We start from the raw sequence: 23204 nt of genomic DNA, 5'->3' as shown, positions 1-23204 counted from the left end.
TCAAACATTGCCCTTACTTTCTGTATTAGTTAACTATTTATTTAAAATCAATTTTTTTTTTCAGGAGTTCTGCCTAGTGATATAAGTCAGGGCTCATATGTGTTTTTTGATCATCTCTGTGTGTTTTCTACTAGTTCAGACAAATTGGAGCTCCATGAAACTCTCAATGATGATTCAGGAAGCCAATGCCATCAGCCACAAATTTAAAAAATGTTACGTTTTTAGCAGGTGAGCAATTTCTTAGCCTAATTATAAAGTAGTTCTTTGTTTTAAACTAACTGACCTTCATAGGATTGCTTTCTAAATTTAGTTTCTGCAAAGACATAGTATCTATATGATCTTTCTAGGAGAGATCAGTATCAGAATTCCCAGTGACACATTTGGACTCCCCTTTCAGAGCTCACTCGGGAGTAAAAGACTTTCAATAATTAGCATACCATACTAAATACACTAAGTATGTTTATAAAATATACTTATTTTATTAAAATATACTTATTTGTTAATATAAGTATATTTTATAAACAATAATTTTAGGTGTTTTAGGAATTTACTGATTTTCTTTTGAGTTGCAAACTTACTAATATTACATGTTTGGAAAGAAATATACCTAATTAGAATATGATTTTTAAAATACCTACATAATAAGTTATTTTTATATAGTGTATATTAGTCATGATTTTTTTACTATAATAAAAATGCTTAACAATGGAAGATTTAATCAGTGGATGGAATTTTTATGGAAGTTGTTTTAATTCAGAAAACTCTTATAAATGGGTATGTATGTTTTAGGATAAACATTTTTCTTTGATCTTTCTTTCAGACATGATGTATCAGATAAAGGAAGTAATTCTGACACTTATGTTCGGGTTCGTAACCTACAACTAGGGATCTCAACTTTCTGGAGTCTAGAAAAGTTTGAATCTAAGCTTGCAGCAATGAAAGAACTTTATGAGGTTTGGAATATTATTAAGACCTTTGTAAAGTTTTTGAAATAAAAAAATATACAAGTGATGTGTTCTTAGTAAAGAAACTTTGGCAAATAAAGGAAAAGGCAATTTACATTACCCAAACCAAACAATAGTAACAATTATGTATGTTTACTTTACTTTTGCCTCTAATAGATGGGGTTTTATATAATTCATTTTAATATAGGTATACCTGTAATAGAGAAATTTAGTGCTGAATCTGTCCACAGTTACACTTGTGTGTTTTCAAAATTTTGCATTTAAGCTTAAGAGAAGAAAAAATTTGATAGACATAAAGCACTTTGCATCATTTATCATTATCTCAATGCCTATAATGTGTATTTTTACATAATTATATTTTCCCATTGCTGTGCTTTTTGGTATTATCAGTTGTTTTCTATTTTAATAGGACTAAAAATATCCCTGCACATATTGGTTTTTTTTTTTTTTTTTTTTTTTTATTTATTTGACAGACAGAGATCACAAGCAGGCAGAGAGGCAGGCAGAGAGAGAGGAGGAAGCAGGCTCCCCGCTGAGCAGAGAGCCCGATGCGGGCCTCGATCCCAGGACCCTGAGATCATAACCTGAGCCGAAGGCAGCGCTTAACCCACTGAGCCACCCAGGCACCCCATATTGGTTTTTAATATCTTACAAAAGCACTGCACTGAAGTCATTTGATCATTCTTCCTTGTCATATACATTAAAATATGGTAGATGAGTTACCTCTGTTACTATCCTAGATCCTACTTTTTTTTTTTTTTTTTTTTAAGATTTTATTTATTTATTTGACAGAGAGAGAGATCACAAGCAGGTGGAGAGTCAGGCAGAGAGAGAGAGAAGCAGGCTCCCGCCAAGCAAAGAGCCCGATGCGGGGCTCGATCCCAGGACACTGAGATCATGACCTGAGCCGAAGGCAGCGGCTTAATCCACTGAGCCACCCAGGCGCCCCTAGATCCTACTTTCAACTGTTGAAATATTCTTTGACTATTTTTCTATATAACTATACTATTTCTGAATCAAGTTCTATATGTATAGTATTTTGCTTGAACTTTAATTAATATTACTCTAAATACTTAAAATTCAGAATATTATCATGATTCATATATTCAACCAGGGAGTGATTGAATCTTAATGTTGTCAGAGTATTCTTTTATTTTTCTACTGAGGATTTATCTTTTTTGTTTTTACTGTCTTCTAACTCCCAAGTTTATGTTTTTGAATCATTTAATGATTTCTGTGCTTTTTCTGTGATAGCACTCTTTCAATAAAATTTCTAGCATCTTGTGCTTGATTTTTTGTTTTGTTAAGAATGTGGTATTTTTAAGACTTTATTTATTTGAGAGAGTGTGAGTGGGAGAGGGATGCAGGGAGAGGGAGTGAAAGAATCCTCAAGCAGACTTCCTGCTGAACACAGAGCCCAATGTGGTGCTCAGTCCCAGGCCACTGAGATCATTACCGAGCTGAAATGAAGAGTTGGATGCTTAACTGTCTGAGCCACCCAGGGGCCCCAGGAATGTGTTATTTTTAGACTTCTGTCAGATAACCTATAATTTTGTAATTTTTAATTTAAAATATAACAAATTTAAATTTTTGTTTTCTTTTAGTTGCTAAACATGTTTTAAAAGACTTTATTTATTTATTAGAGAGAGAGAACATGAGCAGGTGAAAGGACAGAGAGGGAAAGGGGGAAGCAGACTCTCCGCTGAGCGGGGAGCCCATGTAAGGCTTGATCCCAAGATCCTGGGATCATGACCTGAGCTGAAGGCAGATGCTTAGCCCCATGAGCCACCCAGATGTCCTAGTTGCTAAATATTTTTTAACGTAAACTAATAGAAACCATGTATTTTATTTTTCTTAGAGTAATAATAATAACAAGAGTGATGATGTCTTTTGTGATCCTGAAGATGAATGGGAACCTGACATTACAAATGCACCGGTTTCTTCCTTTTCTAGAAGGAGGTAAAGACATTTTGTTACTGTTTTTTGTTATTATTGTTGTTCTGGGTATATATTTGTAGATAGAAAGAAAGAAAGAAAAACATTTCCTTATTTTAAAGGAACTATCTATTGTCATAATGGATATGTCTGTGAGAGACCGAGTAATATAAGAGAAATAGTATGTTAGTGATCAAATTACAGCACTTGGGGCATTAAATTGTTTATCGGTCAGTAAGAATGGGAAAAAAATGGTCAGCATCTGACCATGTAAGTCTTAAGAGTGACTTAGAATAGAATAAATCTAATTTCCTATAAAAATGAATAGTGTTTATTACTTTTAAATTACCCTTTTTCAAATATCATATTCTATGATATTTTATTGTAAGTTATAGAACATTAAATGCTGCCAAGTTAGTATGAGCACCACAGAAGAATAAATATGGTGATAGAGAACTTATATGTGTGACAAATGCTGCTTATTAACTAAAACCATAAAAGACTTCCACAGTGAATAGATGTTTTTCAAGGAAAAACTAGTTCTGTTTAGACCTCAGATGCTTAGATTACAGAGGAGCAAAATGGTATAATAGAATGGTCATGGTCTTGGAACCAATTTAGCTGCTTAGTTTGGTTTTTAAACAAAGACTTCTTTTTAAACAAATACTTCTCCATTTGGTTTTTAAACAAGACTACTGTCTGCTATGTCTTGAGGATACAAAGATGAATAAAAAAAATACTCTCTTGTCCCCAAAGAACAGGAATTGAAGAGACTAGAAGATCAATTGATAAAGACCCAGAATCAGGTCAGGCAGAACTGGAGAGGAAAGTATGGTTTTATACATATTCAAGAGGAAGATTGAATAAGGACTTGGCTAGCTGTGGGGTTGAGGGTGATAAAGGGCTCGAGGATGAATCCTGGTCTCACAGGGGTAACTGTCTCACAGGGGTAACTGCTAAAGGAAGGTGGTGTTTCCAGACATGGAGGGTCAGATTAACTTTTTTTTTTAAAGATTTTATTTATTTATTTGTCAGAGAGAGTGAGCACAGGCAGACAGAGTGGCAGGCAGAGGCAGAGGGAGAAGCAGGCTCCCTGCTGAGCAGGAAGCCTGATGCGGGACTCGATCCCAGGATGCTGGGATCATGACCTGAGCCAAAGGCAGCCACTTAACCAACTCAGCCACCCAGGCGTCCCAGATTAACTTATTTTTGAACATAATGAGTTTGAGATTCCCAGGGAGCATCCAAGTGTATACATTCAGACCTAGAACACGGAAGGAAGGATTTAAGAATTTTCAGGATGTTAGAGTCCATGGCATTCTCCATCCAACAGAAGCATCATCATTGTCAAGAACATTTACTTAGTGCTTGCTGAGTATTATCTCAGGTGGTTCTTACACAAAACTGTGAGATCAGAGCTGTCATTACCCACCTTTTACAGATGAAGAGGCTGAAGATTTAAAGAGGTTATAAGTTGTCCAAACTCACAGAGCTGATCAAGGAAGAGCCGGCCCTCAAATCCACGTTTGAGTGACTCTGAAGATCCTGATTTTTCTTGACCACTGTGCCACATTGCCTCTCTGTTGCATATGAAAGAACAGAATCTTTCTGGTTAATTTCTACCCCCCCCCCCCCCCCCCGCCCACTTCATCACCTTTAGCTGCAGTTCAGAATCCATTTGGGTTTCCAGACCTTTTCAGGCCTTTCTTGTTTTTGACTATGATTACTTTAAACTCATTTTAAAAATTTCAAAGAGATGGAACTACTTTAGAAAGATTTCTTCCTCCTGTTACTTCTCTTCTATTTGCTATATGGTAACTGCTAAGCTACAGTTGGAAATAGCCAAGAAACAAGAATCGATACATCTTATCTTATGTGTTACATACATACCAGCTGTGTATTTCAAGCTGAAAGAAATCAAAGCATGTCCTTTAAACTGATTCTGAGTTTCTTGAGCACAGGATATATATCTGTATCCCTTATAATGTACTATAATGAAAAAGTCACAGGCTCATGTCAGCGTCCTGGGTTCTAACTTTTTTCATTAAGTTTTTAATTTCAATTCCAATATAGTTAGCATACAGTAATATTAGTTTCAGGTGTGTAATAGAGTGATTTATGCCCAGTGTACCCAGGGGCAAGTGACATTACATCTTTAGGCTTCAGTTTCCTCATCTCTAAGATGGAGATAGTAATACATTTCTCCAGGACCTATTGCATTTGCTTCTTCTGCTACTTCTGCAATGACCACCGTGGGACTGATGATGATGTCGTGAAGTAGTTGTAAGGATTCGAGATAAAGTATGTAGAACTTCCACCGCAGTGGATAGTTCTTAATGGCAGTTCTTAATATTGGATGTTTATATGTGCTAAATAAGATTAAATCTTGGAATACAGAGATGATATTCTTTCTTTTTTTTTTTTTTAAGATTTTATTAATTTATTTGACAGAGAGAGATCACAAGTAGGCAGAGAGGCAGGCAGAGAGAGAGAGGAAGCAGCACGCTCCCCGCTGAGCAGAGAGCCAGATGCAGGGCTCCATCCCAGGACCCCGGGACCATGACCCAAGCTGAAGGCAGAGGCTTTAACCCACTGAGCCACCCAGGCACCCAGATGATCTTATTTCTGATTTAATACCAGTGATATCTTTAAGTGGTATCTTCAGGTGATTTATCTTGAAGATTTCAGAACAGTGTTGGGTTCTCCAAAATGAGCTAAAGATGGCCTGTGGGGCAAATTGGGCAGAAGGCCTTGGGGTATGTAAGCTAACCTAAAGTAACATAAGCCTCCCCCAAATTCAGACCAGAACTACAAATTCATCAGAGGGTGATTCATAAATCCCTTTAGATTTTATAATATTGGTTTCTTACTGTATTTTATTATAAACAGATACAAACTTGGTGTACTTAGAATTATGGATCACAGTATAATTAATGAACATTAGTGAGCAACGAGATGAGTGAAAAAAGTGAAGGGGATTAAGGGTACATTTATTGTGATGACCACCGAGCAATATATAGAATTGTTGAATCACTGTATTTCACTATATTGTACACTTGAAACTAATGTAACACACTACATGTTAATTATACTTGAATTTTTGAAATTAATTAAAAATATATAATGAACATAAAAGTTTTAGCTTATTGAAAGTTGGTGATCTACATCTTATTTTCTGCTAACCTCTAGGTTAATAACTAGGGAAGCAACAAAAGTTTAAATTATTACCAGAAAATTAAAAACTTCTTTTGATATTTTGAAATTAGGTGTTTTCATGTGGTAGAGATGTTTTCTTGAGAACTTCTAATATTTAAAACTATCATATTTTTCTTAAAAAATGAATTGCTCTTGGTCAGAGACCTTGTATATGAAGTTTCAGCCTTGTAAGAATGTTTATGACAGAATTGCAAACTCTGAGAATGCCTGCGGGTAATGGAAACACTGACAGATTCTTAATTATGGAACCTTTACCGGGCAGCGATACGCCATAGCCGCTCTGCAATGAAATAGACTGATTTGGATGCCTATAAATTGTGATTCATTCTGTGGACAGTCAAAAGTAAAACTCCTGAGGTTAAGTAAAAATTCTTTGAAAGGAATGTGACAGGCATTTTGTTTGAGTTTAAACATTGTTTAACTATGATAGTGTTAGAAGAATAAATTTCCCTGGTTTAGACTTACTGTAATGTACCCTTCCCTTTCATCCCTAAATACCAAAAACTGTTACCTTTGAGGTATTTCTTCTTCCTATTATCAGTCTATTGAGGTTTGATATTTCCTTTCCCTGTTATGAGTGGTATTTCTGTGTTTTTCTTGTAGGAATTCATGGGGAAAAATACATTTGAAACATTTAGATGACTCCAGATGGAATATGTTTTTGTTTAATGATCTTTTCAACAAATAGTATTTTTCTTTGGCCGACAGTGGTAGAGAGTTCTGTTAGGAAAAAGACTTCAAAGGATCCCCTAGATTTAGATCCAGGTCACAGCTCAAGGATTCACTGATACAATGAGGGCTGGAGTTGGCGTTTAAAAAATGGACAGATGAATGGCAATGTGGAAGTAGGCTGCTTTTTCCAGTAGCAGTTAAGAAAAATGAGTAACAGCCAGACAGCCAGTCATACTCCAGGCAGAGATCAGAGTGGTTTTATATGCTGAGGGGAAAGAGGCAGCGGAAAGAGAGAGTGAAGATAGAGTCATTCCCTCCTTTTGTGTTACTGCTACACTTCACAGGCATTCTGCTTTTCACACTGTGCAGCAAGTGCTTACTTGAATGTTTTTTTATGTAAGTCATCTCCTTGTTTAGAATCCTCGCCAGGCGAATCTCAGCATAAAATCCAAGCTTCCTTGATTGGCATTACAGTCAGCCTCAGGCTGGCATCTTCGCACCCCCTTGCGTCTCCCTTGCTCCTCTCCACTGTCCTACTGCAGTCCTTCAGAATCTCACTCTGTCCTTGAATGCGCCATTCAAGGTGCATTCTTTGATTACCAGGGCTTCCCACATCCTGGTGCCTGTGTCTGAACCACTGTTCGTTCCCTCCTTCCCAAGCCTGCCTCCCTGTTGGGCTAACTCCTGTGCGTCCTTCAAGGTCATTGTCCCAGGAGCCCCCTTCCCACTCCTCACTGACTCCTTTGGGCCAGGTCAAGTTCTTCTCCAGCAAAGCATGCTCTGCTTTCATGGCACATCACTGTATTGTAATTATTTGCCTACTTTCTCTCTTTTCCTGTGAACCTTAAGTTCATGAGCCCAAAAACCATGTTTCCTGTGTTTAAACACAGTATTTAGAACCTGTTACTCTATAAATATGTGTTCCATTTACTTAATTTAATTATATGCTTAGAACGATACCTATAAATAGTAAAGTTCTTGCTTCATAAACCAAATGAATTTAACTATTTATTGATGAAAATGTTTCCACAGGAAACACACACCTGCATACCCATTTTCTTTAGAGAATTAAGAATATTTTGTTTGATATTTTATTTATTAATTTAAGAGAGAGCAGGAGAGAGAGAGAGCACAAGTCAGGGGGCAGGGCAAAGGGAGAAAGAGAAGCAGGCTCCCTGCTGAGCAGGGAATGCATTGTGGGACTCGAACCCAGGACCCTGGGATGATGACCTGAGCTGAAGGCAGATGCTTAACCGACTGAGCCACCCAGGTGCCCCAAGAATATTTTTTTAAAGATTTATTTATATATTTATTTGAGAGAAAGAGAGAGAGCATACACGTGAGTTGGGAGAGGGGCAGAAGGAGAAGAAGAAACAGACTCTTCACTGAGCAGGGAGCCCTGTTTGGGGCTCCATCCCAGGACCCTGGGATCATGACCTGAGCTGAAGGCAGGCACTTAACTGATTGAGCCAGGTGCTCCAAGAATATTCTTAATATTGTTATTCCATGTAGTGTATAACCACTGATCTTATGGTTTATCTTATTTTAGGAGCAGGAGCTTGATGAAGAATAGAAGAATTTCTGGTTGTTTACATGACATACAAGCCCACCCAATTCAGGATTTGCATTCTTCCCATTCATCAGGTATTTTTTCAACATATTTTCTTGCATACTGAGAAAAGTATCAAGGCTTATTGTCTACCAGCACAATAAAATGTTATATATCTGTGTATCAACTTATTTATTCAGTATTATTTGAGAGTAAGATGTTTTACAAAAGTAATTTTCAGGATGCCTGGGTGGCTCAGTTGATTAGGCAGCTGCCTTCAGCTCAGGTCATGATCCTAGGGTCCTGGGATCGAGTCCCACGTTGGGCACCTTGCTCAACAGGGAGCCTGCTTCTCTCTCTGCCTCTGTCTGTTACTTTACCTGCTTATGCAGTCTCTCTGACAGATAAATAAATAAAATCTTAAAACAAAAAGAGTAATTTTTCCAGGTAAATTAAAGCTGTCTTTTTAAAGGCCATATTTAAAAATTAAAGAAAATGCAAGAGCTCTTTGCTCATTTGCAGTTTTCAAAGAAGCAAACAAACCATGTGTGCCTTTAGTATGGACCTGCCCAGGCAGCCACAGGGCTGGGCACGGTGCAGTGTGCAGCTCTGGGAAGTTGAGCAAGTGTCCTAACTTCTCACCTTAAGTGCCGTATTTTTAAACCAGAGTTTTGCAATGCTTTGTAAAGTGTTGATGTTGGATTTTAGAATGCATTAACATCATCATCTTACTGAACAAAGAATATATTGTTAACTATTCATGATGACTAGAATATAATCACTATTATCCTGGTAATAATGGTAAAAAGTGGTAGAGCTTTGCATTTTGTAGCTTTTCTTTCTTCTCTTCCCAAATCAAATTCTTATCTTTGGCCTAATCTCTTTTTTAAAAATGCTTTTTATTTTGTTTTGTTTTTTAATACCCCAAACATGGGGCTCGAACTCACGACCCCAAGATCAAGAGTCACATGCCCTAATGACTGAGCCAGCTATGTTCCCCTCTCCTAGACTCTTAATAGTCCCCACCCTTTGTCCTTATTCTACCTTCCTTTTAGTTTGGTGTTTCATCATCTATGAACCTGAAAATAACCTTGTTTTTTAAATGAGAATCATTATACTCATGAGTTAGCATTCCAGTATAAAGTTATTACCAGAGGCTCCAAATTAGCTCCTTAAGCTGTTTCCATTTACTTCTGGTTTGGACAGTGCTTAGAAAATTAGTCTGAAAGCCTGTCTCCCAGAGATGTGATATATTAACTGTACATAATAATTGGCTTTAGCCTATTTTAATTACAGTATGCCTAGATAAGGAACTGATATAAAGTAGAACTAATGAGACATTCCTTTTAATAGTTTGTTTTAGTATTGCCTACACTTTCAGCTCATGAATTAATTTAATTAATTTATATTATGATATTTATATTTATTCTATTTATATTATTTTTTGTGTAACTACCATTGTTTTTACTAGTTTCAGAGTTTCTTAGGTGTTCCCCAAAAGTCAATAAGGAAGGAGAGTAAACCAGTGGTTGCTTAGTTGATTTGCATTGTCTATTATTTGTATTGTGGTTGAGGAACTACTAACCTATGGCCTGACTCCACTGACAGATGAATTGACTCCTTTATAAAATTGTGTTTTCACTTAGGCTTATTGAAGTAAAAATGCATTGAAATAAGAACAGCCTACTTTGAATTTACTGACAAATGAGTCTATAATATGCTTGTGTTAATACATTTATTTGAAAGTATTGTGCCTGAAAAGTAGGCTTAAGATGGCTATTTTCTACCGATACAGGATTACTGGAGAAATCGAGCCCTATTTACTCAAGTTCAGCAGAATCTTTTCTTCCTGGAATTTGCAAAGAATTGATTGGGTCATCCTTAAGTTTTCTTGGACAGAGTTATGATGAAGAAAAAACCATGGCTGACAGTCTGATGGATAATTTTCTTAAAATTTATCACGGACTATTTGCCATTTCCAAAGCTCATGAAGAACAAGATGAAGAAAGTCAAGAAAACTGTAAGCAAACTTACAGCTTTTATTAACTTACATGAATGATTATTTTCTGCACATTACATATTCTTTTGAAGGAATATTTTGCATGCATTTTGCCACATTTTGCATGCATTTTCTGACCTTAATGTTGATCATATATGAGTTCTTTTATCTGAAGATTATTTCTTCCAGTAATTCTCCTTCTTTTTTCAAAGTGTTCTCTTCTGATCGAGCAACGCAGTCACTTACAATCCAGGTCACCTGTGCTTTTGAGCAGCTTGTGGTGCTAATCAAACACTGGCTGAATGAAATTCTGCCTTGTATCAGCACAGTAAGGCTTGAAGATGAATTGAGACAAGAGATCAAAAAACTAGGAGGCTACTTACAGTTATTTTTACAGGTAAATTGCTTTGCTGATTATCATTTGAAGAATTCATTTATTTAGCAAGTATTTATTGACCTACGGTCTGCATCTTCCCCAAAATTAGATCTGTAGAATGTTCAGAAGTGATTTCTGCTTTATAATTCTGAAACTGTGGTTATCTATAATTGTCTATTAATTATGGCTTCTGTGCCAGGCACTGAGAGTTCTCAGTGATTTACAAATATTAACTCATTTAAATCTTAACAACTTCAGAAGTGGGCACCGTTATTAATCACCATTTTATAAATGAAGCAATGGAGGTACAGGGTATGTAGCTTATCCAGTATTATAGGCGTAGCCGGTTAAGTGATGGAATTAGGATCTGAACCTGGGCAGGCTTGGGCCCAGAGTTCATGCTCTTTATTATGCATATTCTACTATGCTAACCCTTAGTAATGGCTATGGGGAAAAAGGCAAAGTCTTGCTCTGGTTGTTTGTTAGATTAGTCACAAGCCCGGCGATGCACAGGCAAGGAAAATAATTTTTTTTCTGTTTACCTTATATCAAGTGAGATTAGACTTGGCTCTGAAGAAGTAGTAAGCTAAAAGCTTACTCTCTGTCATATAAAATCTGGGGGTAGGCATGGTGGCTCTGCTCCACTCCTTGAGATCCAAGCTCCTTCCAACATACCTTTCTACCAAGCCAAATCATGGCCCTTTATTTCATGGTCCACCAGAGTGGTGGAGCTCTGTCTGAGTTCAGTGCAGTGGGATGGAAGAAGTGACAAAGAAGAGAAAGGCCAAACTTCCTTTAAAGGAAGTTTCTAGAAATTTCCCTATGACATTTCTCTTTATGTATCTTTGGCCAGAACTTCATTACATGACTATATCTAGCTACAAGTATTATTGGGAAATGTACTTTTTATTCTGGACAGATATGTACCTAGTGGAAAAATCAAGAATTCTATTACTACAAAAGAAGTGGGGAATTTGATATTGGATAATACCTAGTCACCCACCATTTCAGTGAACTCCTCTGTAAGAATTCTTTGAGTAGGGGTTCCTGGGTGGCTGAGTCAGTTAAGTATCCAACTCTCAATTTCAGCTCATTTTATGATCTCAGGGTCATTGGATCAAGCCTTGTGTCAGGCTCTGTGTTTAGTGTAGAGTCTGCTTAGGATTTTCTCACTCTCTCTCTCTCTCCCTCTGCCCTCCCCCTGCTTGTGCATATATGCATGTGCTCTTTCTCTCTAAATAAATAAAATCTTAAAAAAAAAAAAAGAATTCCTTGAATATATGAGGGGAACAGATATAAAAATATCAAAAGGGATAGGTTTCAGTTTTTTAAATGGGTGACTTAGATTCATAACAAAATGTTCTAAAATGTTGAACAAAACTTACATTATTATGCCCACCAAGAGACTTTCTACATTCTATTATTGTGGTAGAAGTTAGTTGTATTAAATACTTCCTGAGGGGCTATTTACTTGATAGGATTTGGAAATGTTTGTTTGATTAAGTAATCTCACTAGTCAAATTGAAATCAAACCTTTATTTTTTTATGTTTTTTTTTTTAAAGATTTTATTTATTTATTTTAGAGGGTGAGAGGCAAGAAGGTCAAAGGGAGAAGCACACTCCCCATAGATCTGGGATCCCAATGCAGGACTCGATCCCAGGACTCCACGATCATGACCTGAGCTGAAGGCAGTCACTTAACCAACTGAGCCACCCAGGCACCCCAAAGTTTATTTTTAATTGTCCATTATTATTCTTCCCTAGGAGGTCTTTGTGGGTCTCCCCACAACTCAGGCATTTCTCTTATTTGTTTTTCAGATAACTTATACTTCACCTGTTATGCCTTTTTTTTTTTTTTTAAGATTTTATTTATTTATTTGACAGACAGAGATCCCAAGCAGGCAGAGAGGCAGGCAGAGAGAGCGAGGAAGAAGCAGGCTCCTTGCTGAGCAGAGAACCTGATGCGGGGCTCGATCCCAGGACCCTGAGATCATGACCTGAGACGAAGGCAGAGGCTTTAACCCACTGAGCCACTCAGGTGCCCCTGTTATGCCTTTTACTATAACATCTCTATAAGCCCACACACCTCAATGGGCAGTTAGTGTTGGGCAGTTAGAGCGGCTTAGGTGTCTTTTTCTCACAAGGACTCCTCATATGAAAGATGCTTAGTTGGATACTTGTTATTGAATTAATTATAAATTCACACTGGATGAAGGATCACTTTGGATAATAGCAGTGAGGAAACAGAACGACCGTAGGACAGAGAGGTGGGCCTCAAACCAGTATGGGTGAAGTAATAGATGAAGGAAACGTTCTGATAGCACAGAGCCATGAAGATGAAGGCTGGCCAGAGAGCAAAGCTGGGGAGCCAAAGCCCGAGAGTCCGACTTATGCTTGAGCCTGGAGAAGGAAGCTAGTCGAAGGGTTGTGGTGGGAAGAGAGTGTGAGATATACTTAGTTGGCGCTTAGATTTTAGATGCAGTTCAGGAACAAGAAAAAACCCCTAAACCCATTATTGGCATTTGGAAACCCAGTGTTTGAACCCATGCTAAATTAGTTCTATGTCCTTTGGCAAATTGCTTAAATTTTTAAGCTCCCCATTTTCTCTTTGGGAAAACAAAAATAACAGCGCCTATCTGACACGGTTGCTATGAGGATCAGATGGATGGAGGCTGTAAGAAAGTGCCTATGAGAGTAACTGGTGTGTAGTTTCTTTCCTTCTTTTCATTCTCTAGGAAGAACACTTTGAACTTAACTTAGGAGTTGTGACCTATAGCCCTATGGGAAAGGTTTTTTTTTTTTTTTTTTTAAAGATTTTATTTATTTATTTGACAGACAGAGATCACAAGTAGGCAGAGAGGCAGGCAGAGAGAGAGGGAGGAAGCAGGCTCCCTGCTGAGCAGAGAGCCCGATGTGGGGCTCGATCCCAGGACCCTGAGATCATGACCTGAGCTGAAGGCAGAGGCTTTAACCCACTGAGCCACCCAGGCACCCTGGGAAAGGTTTTATGTAAAGAATCAAGGATGGAGAGAACAGGTGACTCGAAGGGGAGGTTAGACCAAGCTCAGGAAAGACTTATGTTAAACTGGCAAAACTGAATTTAGTGACTATACTTCCTACCTAAGTGTGGTTTGAGAATTCTTACCTTGTAGCAGTATTATAAGCATGGCCTAGAAAGCAAGCCAAGAGGAGTATTCTGAAGAATAACTGCAGTTGGCAGGTAAAAGAAAGAAAACCCTGGGGGCATCTGGGTGCCTCAGCTGTTAATCAACTGCCTACTGCTCAGGACATGATCCCAGGGTCCTGGGATCGAGCCCTGCATCCGGCTCCCTGCTCAGTGGGAATCCAGCTTCACCCTCTCCCACTCCCCCTACTTGTGTTCCCTCTCTTGCTGTGTCTCTATGAAATAAATAAATAGAATCTTTAAAAAAAAAAAAAGAAAGAAAGAAAGAAAGAGAAGATCTCGGTGCAGGGCAGGGGAGGCACGCTTCATTCTTCTTGGGCATGTGTACTCCGGTGTAGAAGTCTTTTGTTTAAAGGGTTGTTTTCCCCCCTTTCACTTCCCTTTCCTCTTCCTTCTCCCCTGATAAGAGAAAGTATCTTTATTAACCATCTGTCAGATGGCTAATGGGACAGGAAAAATTCAAAGGCAAAAAAGAGTCACATTTTGTTCTCTTTTCTGGTGTGGGGGGCATTCACTCATTGCTTCTGTCTTCTATTTAGTTCACTGCATACTTGTCTTTTGTCTCCTATTAGCATGTAGGGTCTTTGGGCGTAGAGGCTGTATCCAAGTGATTTTATCATCGTTAGTAGCTATAGGGTTGTATGTTTTTTTATTCTGAGTGAGACTTTTATGAAGCATAGTCACGATATGAATGAACGCAGAATTTATTTTCTTCAAATTGCTTTTCTTGTCTTTTCTTTACCTCTGTTTATAATCTCATGTATCTGATATACTGATCCATTTTTGTTTTATAGGGATGTTGTTCAGATATCTCATCAATGGTAAAAGAGGCTCAAACGAAAATAATCCGAATTGTACAACAAGCTGTAAAGTATGTGGGACAGTTAGCAGTTCTTAAAGGGAGCAAGCTGCATTTCCTGGAAAATAGTGGCAATAAGGCTGCTGGTGTTCAGGTAATTTGGTAATACTAGTTTTGGAAGACTTCATCTGAGGAACAGTAGTCTTCTGATAATAGTATCAACTAAACAGGATAAGTTGTTTTTATTTTAAAATAGTTCATACTTTTAATAGTTTGGCAATATTTAAAACGGTTTCAATCTAAATTAGTTAAATGTACTGGATAATTCTGGAATCTTCACTTTGCCTTTTGGATCTTTGCTTTGATGATGCATACCTACTCTGGAGGGTTTGCACAGCCAGTCAACACATACGGAACTCCATAATTCTAGAAAATTTGTATTTGCTTGCTCTAAGTATTCATGCCATTAAGAGCAGTATTATATTAGAATGTTACTGTGTTATAGCAACACAGCGTTCTAAGATGACTTTTTTTTTTTAACTTAAATTTTCCTTAGTTAACATATAGTGCAATATTGGTTTCTGGAGTAGAACTCAGTGGTTCATCACTTAATACCCATCACCCATCTAACCCATTCTCTACCTACCTCCTCAGACAGATAATCCTTATTAACTGTTATATGTGGAATGTTAAATTATAGATTTGCTAAATTTATTACATGTTATATGTGGAATAGTAAATGATAGATTTTTCTTACAGACCGTTTTTATTCCAGCTTTAGTTGCATTTAATAAACTAGGAACTTAATGTAGTCCTAAAATAAGCAGAAAATATAACAATTATTTTATAATTTAAAAACAAAACACCGAATTTTCTACTTAATGCTTAAAACTTTTTCTAGGAGGACTTCATGGATGCTCTTTGTGATGGTATAGGCTTAGGAATGAAGATTCTATTAGATTCTGGACTAGAAAAAGCAAAAGAACTTCAGCATGAACTCTTAAGTCAGTGTACCCAAAATGAGGTAAGAGGAACAAAAGTACATTCTATATAATACCAGATGACCTATAAAGTTGATTTTTAGAAAATAGTTTAATTCAACTAAATTGGATTCTTATAAATTTATGTGTTTTAATTAGTGTTGATTTTTTTTTTTAATTGAAAAGGCTGATGTGATTATTATGTCAGTTATTGTCAGTGAATGGACTGCGGATTAACTCCAGAGCAGAATGGAGTCTGGCAGTGACATCTAGTGTTCACTTTCTGCTGGTCTCTTTCTTCCTGATCCTTGTTTAGGTCTCTGCTTTTCCACCTAAGAATAGAAACTACCACTTACTGATGCCATATTTTAAACTAAATATTTTGCCAAAGGCATTCATATCTGTTATTTCATATCAAGATACAAAATCAATGAAGATTTGAGTGACTTCCAAAAATATGCTTCCCCAGCACCTTCTTTAGCTAACTGACGTTAAACATGAACCCAGTAGCTGTCTTAGAGGTGGCACTGTTGAAAACCAGTCTCTCAGTTTTCAGCAATCATTTATCAAGTCCACGCTCTGACTGTTTCTTCACCTGTTGAATGTAATAATATTTATGTCCTAGATTGTGAGTCATTTATTTACTAAATTATTTCCCAGTGCAAGTATGGGACGAGGTGCTCTCCTTAGAATAGGGGTGAACCTCCCCACTTTGCAAGGGAGGAATTACTTGGGTTCCCATGCGTTTTACGGAGCTGGAGGACCTCGTCCAGTCGTTCGAGCCAGGGTTTTATATTCTACCTATGGGGCTACAAAACTAAGGTTTGTAAATCGTTGTTCACCCACGTTAATTTTCATTATTGGGAGTTATTATTAGTGAAGTGGGGACTCAGGAGATAAGTTCTAATCTTTACAGCAGTGAAATCTCGGAGCTCTGTCAGTTCTAGAATCTTCTAACAACTTCTTGTTAAAACCGTCTCTGTCCATTCCCTTTCTTTTTCTGGAGTCGGTCAGCTGGGATGGAGCTGCCTGGGGATGTTGTGTTTGCTGAGCTCACCCCCAGGAGGACGGTACTCATTTACATACATACTGTTTGATCTAGGAAAGACAATCAGGTAGAGGACCCTTAGCGTCCACCCCTGTGGCTCATTTCCAGGAAGGCATTGAGTAAGTTAGTTTTTTTTCTTTTCTTTTAGAAAAACCTTTTCATTAATGCATGTCTAGCTTCCTTATCAGGAGAGAAATTGTCCATGTAAGCTAGAGGGGCTCTCCAACCCTCCTCAGACTAAAAGGCTACATGGGTTCTAAAGGGCTATCATCTCTGCCCAAACTGGCTCAGAACTGGAAGAAACATTGAACACTAAATTGCTCTCCTGCTTCCTGTGTAGCCTTGAGCTGCTCACCTGGGCCCCTCACGTGTTGCATTTAAAAAGTGAGGATGAGCATACGAATGCCCTAAGATTGTTCTGAGGATGTTGTGCCATGAAGAACAGTGGACAGAAATGCTAAACACAGTTCCCCCGCAGGTCTTACCTGCCTCACTTTGCTCACTTGCTCTCTACTGCCCCCTGCCCACATCTTCAGCTTGGCTGTGCTCAGCTGTAGCACCGTTTGTCCCCAAAACACTTTCTCTGTCCTTGTTTGCAAAGTATAGTTTCCACCGGCAGTAAGTGCAAGGGGCCTAGAGTCAGTTAATGAAAAGTAGAAGCGAAGTAAGCTCACACGAATGCGCTTCGAGTAGTAGGGCGGGGCGCAGACGTCAGCTTGGCGGGGGTTTGCAGGAAATGCATAGCAAAACGGTCAGGCCCATTTTGCATACAATTCCTATTAGTGACATTTTCAGGCAAACTTCTCCCTCCCTTCCTCTTTTTTTTTTGTTTTTTAAAGATTTTGTTTATTTATTTGACAGAGATCAAACGTAGGCAGAGAGGCAGACAGAGAAAGAAAGGGGGAATCAGGCTCCCTGCTAAACAGAAAGCGGGCTCAATCGCAGGACCCTGAGATCATGACCTGAACCAAAGGCAGAGGCTTTAACCCCCTGAGCCACCCAGGCGCCCCTCCTTCCCTTTCTCTTACTTACTTTCTCTCATAGTCTGTATGCCCCCACTGTATAGTCATGGTGGGATTTTAGCTTGTCATATTCTCTTAAGTTAAAACTCAAGAACCTGTGGAAGGAAAACAAAGAATCCAAAGAACTGGAAAATGGGTTCAAACATAAGGCATTGGATTTATAACTGTAAAGCTGGAGCCAGGGGAAAAAAGAATTTGTGTGTGTCTTTTTTTTTTTTTTTTAACCACATAGAGAAACTTGAAGTTAGACTTTGGGAAGAGCTGTGTGGGTGAAGCCAATTAAATTCTCACACCGTCCCCGGCAGAAATTAAGTGAAAAGGTACCTCACGGGGGCAGCATTGAGCAGTACAAAAGCAAAGGCTTTAAACCGAGACTGGGGTTCCCACCTTGGTTCTGAGTCTTAGGAGCTTGGAATCTGTTTTCTTATTTGTAAAAATGAAGACAGTTGCATATGCAGCATAGAATTATAATTGAGAAGCAGGTAATAAAACATGTAAGGGAAATCACTTAGATATAGGAAGGCAAGTACTGACAGTAGTTAATGATACCTACTATGTTACATATTTGGAAGTTGCTAAGAGTAGAACTTAAAATTTCTCATTGCAAGAAAAAAAATTGTAACTGTGAGGTAATGGATGTTAACTAAACTTCTTGTGGCGGTGGTTTTGCAGCATATTGAATCATTATGTTGTACAGTTTTAAACTAATACAGCATTATATGTCGACTATATCGCTGTGAAAATGTATATGTAGTTCTTTGAGCATAATATCTGCTTGATAAATTAGTTACCTCACCCTCTTCAAGGGAAGGCTTGGAAAGTTCATCCCTATAAATATTTAAATGTAAAACAAAATGCTGTTATAATCAGAAACATCAGAGTGTATCTATAGTTAATATAGAATCAACATGCAATTTATTTTAAAAGAAATTCTGCCTATATGATTTAGGTACGCTGGCTGTTTAATTGCAGTCCCAATAATAGAACTCAAGTCTTTTGACTTTTTAGACTAAAATTCTTGCCTGTCTCGTCCCATAGAGTTCTAGGATTTTTAAACCTCTAAATAATTATTTATATAGTAAAATATGTTCATATTCTATATAGGTTACCAAACAGATGAAAGGTAAAGCCATGGGATTGATTGGATGTCTTGAAAACATGTTTGCTGAGTGGAAAACAGTAAGAGAAGCTTTAATGTTTACTTTGGTTTGGTGTATTTTAGTATTTCGTTCAGCCGAAGTATAGATATGATATGTTTATTTCAGTTTTCATCCTTAGCCAGATAATTCCTTTGTGCCTGGTTAGTTGCAGCATGTGTCATAGTTTTCTAGCTACTTCCTCTTGGACATCATAACTAATTTTTTAAGAAAGAGATAAGATAGTGTATAGAAATTGATTAATAGTGTTTTATCTATTTCTTACTGCTACTAGTTTAGTAACTATCAGCTTTTCCTGGGCTAGTCACTGGCTAAAAAATTGTTTAATAATCAATATGCTTGAAGATTTTAAAATATAGGTGAATTAAACAAATTATTTTTAAATCACAAGTAAATAACAAAATATAAATTAAGTATATAATCAATGTGTCAAATAGGAAAGAAATAGCTATGGCTCGAAAATTTTTATTTAAATAAAAATAAATGGGAGATATATAATGTTGAATTCTAAAAAATTAAATTTATCTTTTATGATATTGGATAATAAAGGGTACTGTTGTTTTATTTCACTCCCATGTAATATGATGATTGTACTTTGATTTAAAATTAATTTAAAATTCTTGGGGCACCTGGCTGGCTCAGTTAGAAGGGCATGCAACTCTTGAACTCAGGGTTGTGAGTTCAAGCCCATATTGGGCATAAAGCTTAGTTTTAAAAAATTCTTTTAATTTAAAAAATAAAATTAATTTAAAATTCTTATTTCTTTTAAAAACAGTAATTACTGTTTTTAATTGTATTATTGTATGTTGGTCTTGCTTGTGGAAACAGAACTAAGCACTGGTGAGGAAAGTAAACTCATTCTCTTTCCTGAAGATAAGACTCTGGTGATTAAAATTAAATTGACTAAGCCTTACTGTCATGTAGCCTATTATGTATCTTTAAAAATATTAACTTTATTTACAGAAAAGTTTTATAACTGAACTACAACAAGAAGGTCCTGGATACCAAGATTTGAAGAAGATGGTTAATCTTGCACAGGAATTCCTGAAGTTAAAACATTGCTTGGAGCAAACTATTCAAATTATTATTTCTGCACTGAGAGGTATATACTCCAGATGGATTTGTAATTCATCAAAATTTTATAGTTTAAGAACTCTCAGACATCTTTTCATTTCTAGTCTAATTCATTAACTAAAGTCTAATTAATGCTACTTCTTTGACACTAATTATAGAAACTTGTACGGTCATATTCTTACTTAATGTATCTAAGTACTTTGCCTAAATAATTAGATCCTAAAAACCCAGGTGTTTAATTAGCAGATAAGCTGAGTAATCTTAAGTCATTTAGATTTATCTTGACAGGGTTACTTTGACCTGAAAGATATGTAGAGTCATATAAGAGTAATAAATACCTCATGAAGAATGAAAACATTAATTAACTTTTTCTTCTTCTTGCATAGGATGCCACACGGACAAAAATCTTCTCAAGAATTGCGTTGAAAGTCTTTGCAACTTGGCCAAGGATTTTCATGATGATTTGAGCATGTGCTCTACTTCTCTTGACAGCTGTGAGAAGGGACTACCTCGAGTTGGCCATGGGGGACTAGAATCTCTAGCCAAGTCACTCCTCTTGTGTTTTGAATCAGAGGAAAGAGCCGATTTGTTGAATCCCTGGGAAACTTGTAATCAAAATACCAGAGAAGAAGGACAGCAATCTAAATCAAGCAGGACCGACTCCATTAGGAATAAAGGTGTACCAAAGCGTGTCTTTGAACTCCATGGCTCGTCCCCAGCAGTGACCTCAGAGGACAGTATGCCCAGTAGGATTCAGTGGGTGTGAATTCTGATATGTAGGCACTTTATGACCATCCATGAAAAAGAGGGAACACTGGGTAGGCAATTTTCCTTATGTAGGAGAATATAAAAAGCCGGAAGTCAGCATAAATGTTTCAAAGAAGTCCACATCTGTTTGATGGCCTTCCATTGGGAATGGAAAGTATAAGCATTATGGAATTCTGATTTCAGAATGTGCATTTAGGAATTTCTCGGCAGATAATTTGAAATAGGCATTCACCATATTGGAACATGGTGGCAAGATAATAAAATTAGGAGTTCGAAAACAAGTGAATGGTCATTTCTCCAGTTTCTCATTGCCTTGAACTTTAAATGTTTATTTTTCACATTGATATACTATTTTAAATGTTTATTTTTCACATTGATACACTATTTTAAATGTTTATTTTTCACATTGATATACTATCTCTGGTTGGTTCTTCAGTTTGTTTGTAAATGGTTACTATAGTTACTATTAAGTTATTTTCTCATGAGTGGAAACACATGAATAATCAGTTACCTTTATGCCTGTGCCTTCTCTCCTCTGCAAATAGCTACAATGAGGTTTATGGTGAAATTGCCAATTGTAGGTTTTACTAAGGCAGCTTAACTTGCATTGTTAGATCCTAAACTGTTTTCTTGAAGGGTTAACTGGTTGTCTTTTTGAATAGTGTGTTCAAGGGCAGTTTCCTTTTCTTTCCAAATAGAAATAGTTACTTGAATATATATTAATAAAATGGCTTGCTGGTATAATAGTTCACTATATTATCTATGTTCCATAATGGGAGCTGTATGAATATAGTTTAAAACCAATAAAATAGTGCCAGAATCATCTTTTGAATGGGGTTAAGAAATCAGAGGCTATCATTTTCTTGATAATGCTTGTTTTGTTAAGGTGTAATGAAAGAGTTTGTATGTGATTTGGTAAAGGTTAAAGATCTGTATTATATCTCACAGTTGATTTGCAATCAGGTAATAAAGACAATATTCTCCTTTTGGGACCTTTATTAAGGAAATAGTTTGACATTTTGACCACAAGCATATGTGGAATCTGGAAAGATATTTAGTGATTCTGCTTGAGCGATATTGAGCAGTTCCTGGAGAATAATTCTTTTAAATAAACCGATCCTTTCATGTGCCCTTTTCACTTGCAAATATCACTTTAGCCTGAGAAGTGAAAATTAGATATTAGTACCATGAGTAAGTGCAGTAATTTCCTTTTTGGGAAGAGATGAAATTGTAACTACTACTGGTTACTGTAGCCAGAACAATGTTAATAAACCATGTGCAGTATTGCCAGGAGTTTTAAAATGGTGCAGTGCAGCAAATTTGCTTTAATTTTCTTTCTTTTTTTTTTTTTTCCTCCTCTTTCTGGCATTTGAGCTTGTGTTCTTTCTAAAGTTCTAAAAGTATTTTTAATAGTCAACGCTCTGCCAAGTGGCACTTTTGCTATCAAGTTTCATGAAGTGTCAATGTACATAGAACTTTGCCTGCAGATTGTACTTCTTTGAGGAACTTTCTAAAGTATCAATACAGTAGTTTAAAGTAGTTTAAAGAGTTTAAACATATTAATGTTTGGAACTTAGTCTTTACTTCCTGCTTTTGAAATTCATGACTTCATTGGTCAAAAAACTATTATTAATGTCTTTGTAATTTTTGTATATACATATATATTTATACTTTTAGATAAATTGTTATACAGTATTCAAACAAATGATGAAAATATATTTGCTCTTAGAATCATGTGCACTGATAAGAAATGTTATAAACAGAATGCCTTTAATAAATGTTACTGGCTTCAGAATTCTCTCTTGGTCTCAGGGTTTTTTTGTTTTATTGATTTCTTTTTTTTTATTAAAAGCTTTTATTTATTTATTTGACAGAGATCACAAATAGGCAGAGAGGCAGACGGGGGGGGGGGGGAGCAGGCTCCCCACTGAGCAGAGAGCCGAATGCAGGACTCTGTCGGAGGACCTTGAGATCATGACCTGAGCCGAAGGCAGAGGCTTAACCCACTGAGCCACCCAGGTGCCCCTGTTTTATTGATTTTCTTCATTACTTTATTTCTGACTCAAAATTGCCATAATAGCTCTGCTTTGATAATAGTTATACTGGTTATGTCATAGTTACACATAACTATGATGTGTTCATCATACTTACATATAACTATAATGTGTTTTATATATGGATATATAAAACTATAATAACAGTTATATTGGTATTGCAAACCAAACAAATCATTAGGTAATACTAAACAATAATAATATTATTATGGCAACTACTTAGATTTTTTTTGTTCAACATTGCTCTGCCTCTTTGCAGCTAGTTTTCTGGGATAGCTTTATCTGCATGTGCTGTAGTGGAAAGAGCGGCCGTAGACAACTTGCTTGCTGTCTTCCTCCCCATTTCCTCATGTGCAGAAAGAAAAGTAATACCCACCTCATGGACTTCCTGGGCATTAAATGGGGG

At 36.9% G+C, this 23204-nt stretch overlaps 1 protein-coding gene across 1 annotated transcript in view; it reads left to right on the top strand.

The window, feature by feature from the left end:
- Positions 1–21081, top strand: part of KIF14 (kinesin family member 14) — a 52773-nt gene extending 31692 nt beyond the window's left edge. Inside the window, exons 20-30 of the mRNA XM_044267556.1 lie at positions 135–228; positions 821–953; positions 2824–2924; positions 8338–8432; positions 10133–10357; positions 10549–10733; positions 14691–14849; positions 15597–15719; positions 18850–18924; positions 19866–20004; positions 20363–21081. Coding sequence (XP_044123491.1) covers positions 135–228; positions 821–953; positions 2824–2924; positions 8338–8432; positions 10133–10357; positions 10549–10733; positions 14691–14849; positions 15597–15719; positions 18850–18924; positions 19866–20004; positions 20363–20742 — 1709 coding nt within the window. The 3' untranslated portion in view covers positions 20743–21081. The remainder of the gene's footprint in view (positions 1–134; positions 229–820; positions 954–2823; positions 2925–8337; positions 8433–10132; positions 10358–10548; positions 10734–14690; positions 14850–15596; positions 15720–18849; positions 18925–19865; positions 20005–20362) is intronic.
- The last annotated feature ends 2123 nt before the right edge of the window (positions 21082–23204 follow it).

Source organism: Neovison vison, chromosome 10, assembly GCF_020171115.1.
Source record: "Neovison vison isolate M4711 chromosome 10, ASM_NN_V1, whole genome shotgun sequence".
NCBI lineage: Eukaryota > Metazoa > Chordata > Mammalia > Carnivora > Mustelidae > Neogale > Neogale vison.
Note: the sequence above shows the minus strand (reverse complement) of the source record. Positions and strands in the feature narration are given on the sequence as shown.